Here is a 5,146-nt window from a genome sequence, read left to right as displayed (position 1 = left end):
TTTTTATTTATTTTCTAGATCAGCTAAGGCGACAATTAGCCTTAACCTAACTACATAACATTTCGTTCGGCACGCCACTAAGGCTATATTTGTTTATGTTTTTGCTCACTACCCTTAAGGTAATCGAGTTTAGGAACCTTTGTTCATTATTACTACGTTTTTAGCATTGAGTTTCAAGCCGAAGGCTAGAGGTCAATCTCTTTGGTAGGATTTGAAGCCAACAAATCCTACCAAAGTTGCGCGGCCTTGAGCGACCCGCCTGGTTTTTACACAAATGACAGATTGAAACTAAAATTTACCGCTTAATTTCGAAAAATATATCACTCGAAGACAAAGGAATTGCTAGATTCAATCCGTCATCAAAAATACGGCGCATATTTTAAGGCTTCAATTTTTCTTGCCTGAGAAAGGTTAGAGATTGACCTCTAGCCCTTCGGGCTTGAAAATCAATGGTTTTTAGTATAGCCTGGTTGTAGCCTGGACAACTGGCGACGGACAGTACGATTCTATGGTTTCCTTTATTTTTATTTTACTCCACAATATGTATGACGACAATGACGAGCATAAAGAAAAAATAAGAGATCAAGAAGAAGAAATCCAAAAAGACAAGAAACAGATTGGTATTAAAGCACAAAGATGAGTAGAACTTAATGAAAAGACTTCTGAGAGAAGAGAGAAAGAATAATGATCAACAGCAGAGACAAGAAGAGACTATAAAGGAGAATGAAGAGACCAAAAGACTTTTAAAAGAAGAAAGAAAAAATAATGGTATGTAAAATTGTTATCTCAAGTTATTTTCGGAATTTAGCGACGTCATTTTTCATTTTTGAACTTGAGGCTTTCTTGTTTTTATCTTGTTTTAGTTGTTTTGTAATGCGATAATGAAGGACCAATGATTTATCATAGCCCGAAGAGCTAGATAGGCAACTTTAAGCTTTCTCCAGCAAAAAAAGTGAAGGAAAAATTTGATTTTTTAAATTTCGTCCCGATGGATAAAATCTAGCATTTTAATTGTTTTTGGAGCGCAAGATAAAAAAAAGAAGATGGCAAACGCCCGAAGAAGCTACTGTATAGTTTCTGGCAAAAAAATAATTCTTTTCATTTATTTTCTAGATCAGCTAAGGCGACAATTAGAAGAAATGGTGAGTGAACTTTATTGAGATAACTTTTTTTTTGATCCTGATTCATCGTGTGAACCGTTACGAACTTGATTCTTTATGTACATGCTAGTATTTCGTTATTTATATATTCTAAGCAACGACAGACTTACTTTTTACACCGTGATCAACCATTAGGTAATTGAATTTGGATTGCTTTCATGATTGTGTCGTCGGAGGACGTGATGAAAAAGTGGATCTTAAGGCCATCACAGATTTTTGCTTAAAAGTAAAATTAAAAGAAGTTCTTTGTTTGTATTCAACAGATGCAGCAACAACAGCAACAACAACAGCAATTGCAGCAACAACAACAGCAATTGCAGCAACAACATCAAAAATTCCAGCAGCAATTCCAGCAACAACAACAGCAATTGCAGCAATTGATGTTGCAACAACAACAAGTTCTACGGGCATCATCTGCTGTAAGCTGAAATTTCGTTTTTCTTTTTTTTTTTAAATTGACTTACTTTTTACACCGTTATTATGAGGTAGTAATAATGGTTGACAGAATACTTACTTCTAAGGATGTTGTTTTAAGATTGAATCTTTTGTTGCTAAATTGATTTATAACATCTTATTCCTCAGCAAGCTAACGACGACGAAGTTGCCTTGTCAACTGTAAGTTGAAATTTTCTTTATAATCAAAATGCTGCTATCTGATATGAATGCATCCTTTTCCCCCCGTAACATGTCTATGGGTTGCTTCAATCTCAAAGAATTGGAAAAATAATAATGAGTGGAATAATTTGTGATAAAAGTTTTTTTTGTTAAACTGACTTAAAATCTTTAATCCAAGATCACGTCACGGAGCTACTGCGTCTAAGAGGCCAAAAAATATGCTTCCGTCAAATGTGCATTTTCTGATATTATATTTCATCTTTTTCTTCTCTTCTAAGTGTTATCTAAAAATCGAGTTGAAAATGGCTTCGAACTATCCTTACGATCCAGAAGAAATCCAGAAATCCAGAAGAAATTGAAACTATCAATCAATTACGAGTAAGTAATGATCACGTCACGGAGCTACTGGGTCTTGAGCTTACTTTGTGAAGCTAAAAGGCCAAAAAATATGCTTCCGTCTGTTCCGTCAAATGTGCATTTTCTGATGGAATATTCCTTCTTTTTCTTCTCTTCTAAGTGTTATCTTAAAAATTTATCAATTTAGCTAATTACAATGGCAAACAATATTACAAATGAACAAGACACGATTAACCAATTAAGAGTAAGTAATTTCTTTCATCAAATTAAGCAAGTAGATGACGCTGTAAAGTCGCAAAAAAGATTGGTTGTTACTATAACGAGGAACAAGAAGTAACATCATTTTCTTCTCTTCAAAGTTTTATCTTAAAAATTTATCTTACAAACAAACAATGGCTTCAAATATGGAACAAAATGAACAAGAAATAATCAACCAATTGAGAGTAAGTAATTTCTTTCATCAAATTAAGCAAGTAGATGACGCTGTAAAGTCGCAAAAAGATTGGTTGTTACTATAACGAGGAACAAGAAGTAACGAGAAGAAACCCCTGTCTCACCCAACCCCCGTGTCTATGGATTGCTTCAATCTCAGAGAATTGGAAAAATAATGAGTGGAATATTTTGTGATAAAAGTTTTCGTGCTCGATAGGTATGCTGTCTTTTTTTCTTTTGCCTAGCACTTTTTAACGAATTATTCAATCATGATAAATTTAATATTCTATTGGAAAGACATTTGTAGGCCAAAAAAAAAAGTAGTCTTGTTTCCGGAAATCGGCCGGGTGAACTTTTTTTTGGAAAAAAATATATCTCACCCGGCCGCAAATAGAAAAAAACTTTTTTTTTTGTGTAATCGAAGAAAAAAAACTTTTTTTCAAACTGAATATTTCAGACAAGTAAGCTAAAGAACGCAAAACGTTTTCTCAACATTATTTATTTCTTCGTAGTAACAATATGTATTAGTTGTGCACGAGGCATTATGTGTGCAAAAAATTGTACGCAACGCGTTTACGTATGTCACTTGTGTTTTGAAAAAGAAAATCTTCTGTCACAAATGTTTTCTACTTTCCTGTGTTATGTTGTTGTGAATAGAATTACCTTAGAGTACAGCTTCTTCTTAAAATTTCGTTTTTTCAAGTAAAGAGACATCGAACCTGGATTATTTTTTCGTACAAGTCAATTAGAGTTTTTCTAGGAAAATTGAAAAAAAAAAATATTTTCCGGCCGCCCGGGTGAGATTTTTTTTCGTCACCCGCATTTCCGGAAACAAAACTACTTTTTTTTTTGGCCTAATGGGAATAATTTTAATGAATAAAGTCATTTGATGAAAATTGGGAGATCTTTTAGAATATTTTAACAGGAATGAAATTTCAACATCATAACTGAGAGAAATTCGCTCAAAAATCTTTTGTAACAACCCATTTCCATCTAGTCTTCCATAAATTTATTTTTAAAAAGAACTTTGAGCTTGTTTTGGATAGAAAATTCCATTTTTTCCATCTTCAGCAACTAAATGCGAATTTGGAATTTCTGGAGCTCTGAAATTGTTTTTGTACCTTTAATCTTGGATCACATCACGGAGCTACTGGGTCTAAAACTTACTTGATGAAGCTAAAAGGCCAAAAAATATGCTTCCGTCAAATGTGCATTTTCTGATATTATATTTCATCTTTTTCTTCTCTTCAGAATATTATCTTAAAATTTAAAAATGGCCTCAAACGTTTATTATTACGATCCAGATGAAAATCAAGAAGAACAAAAACAAGAAATAATCCACCAATTGCGAGTAAGTAACTTCTTTCATTAAATTGACCAAGTAGGTGACGCTGTAAAGTCGCAGAAAAGATTGATTGTTATTATAACAAGAAGTAAGAAACCCCTGTCTCACAGACCCGGTGAAACTTTTTTCTACAGCGGCGATAAAATTTTCTATCGAAATCCCCGTGAGACTAAGAATTCTATTGGTCCTTAGTCGAAAAATCAAGTGGGGATGGTTTTGGTCATCCGACGATAAAGAGTTGGCTTGGATCTAAATTCCAATTTTGGGTTGATTAAGCGACTACGTATATCGCAGAAGATGGATACGAGTTTTCATGGAAATATTGAAATTTTGAAGAAGATCGGTCATTTTTGCGATTTTTTGGTTGGTATTGGGTTGCTCAAAGTTTATAAAAGCTTCGAGATATTTGAAGGTTTTGATGTTTTTGATATCAATGTTCCTCAATTTAATGATGGATTCCTGTCCGGTACAGATAAGTATCATAGATTCGGTTTTCAACGCGTTTATTGATAGTCCGAATCGAGTAAACGTTTGATTTAAATGATTGATTGAACTTTGCAAGTCTAGTTGACTGATGAGATCGTCCGCGTATCTGCACCACGGTAATATCGGCATCCCCAAATTACGTAAATTGTTCTCTTTAATAAAGATTCTGTATTCTCTTGATAAACGTATTGGATTCAAACGGTATAGTGTTCATAGAAATTGATACTTTCTGCGTTGACTACTCAAATAAAGACATGCATGACAAAATCGATGTAGAGATTAAAGAGGAATGGGCTCTATGGCAAACTCCAGATGTAGTTTGAAATGTATTTGATTCCTGGAATCTGAGAGTTATCTGTTGCTAGGGTTGTTCAAGAATGGCGAACAGTTGTGGTAGATTGGAAAACTGGAAAACGATTTTAATCGATTCGAATACCCTTATCGGCCCTTAAAAGATTTGGCGTAAAAAGAACTCTACCCAAAGCTTCACGAAAATCAGTGATTTTTGGAACTTTTACGAGTCTCAAATCAAATCAAAAATCGTTTGACTTAAAGGAAACTTTCGAGTTATAGAGTTGTTATGAAGACTGTACTGTATTTACTTTATTTTGTTTTGAAGCCTGAATAGCCATTTTTACAAGCCCAAAATTAGACTGTGGTGGAATAAGGGCCAGCGTTAAAGGGGCCGGCGTTAAATTAGGGCTGGTGTAAAAAAGGGTAACCAATATCTCGAAAAAGTATAGTTTGCACA

General features: G+C 34.0%; 1 protein-coding gene across 1 annotated transcript; it reads left to right on the top strand.

Moving 5' to 3' along the window:
- The first annotated feature begins 453 nt into the window (after positions 1-453).
- LOC136805377 (protein FAM170B-like) lies at positions 454-1,729 on the top strand. Its single transcript, XM_067061958.1, has 3 exons — positions 454-768; positions 1,114-1,142; positions 1,424-1,729. The coding sequence occupies exons 1-3, from the start codon at positions 651-653 to the stop codon at positions 1,586-1,588; spliced, it is 312 nt and encodes a 103-aa protein (XP_066918059.1). The 5' UTR covers positions 454-650; the 3' UTR covers positions 1,589-1,729.
- The last annotated feature ends 3,417 nt before the right edge of the window (positions 1,730-5,146 follow it).

This window comes from Clytia hemisphaerica, unplaced genomic scaffold (assembly GCF_902728285.1).
Source record: "Clytia hemisphaerica strain Z4C2 unplaced genomic scaffold, Clytia hemisphaerica genome assembly, whole genome shotgun sequence".
Taxonomy (NCBI): Eukaryota; Metazoa; Cnidaria; class Hydrozoa; order Leptothecata; family Clytiidae; genus Clytia; species Clytia hemisphaerica.
The sequence above is the reverse complement of the archived record's forward strand: the minus strand, read 5'-3'. Positions and strand labels throughout refer to the sequence as shown.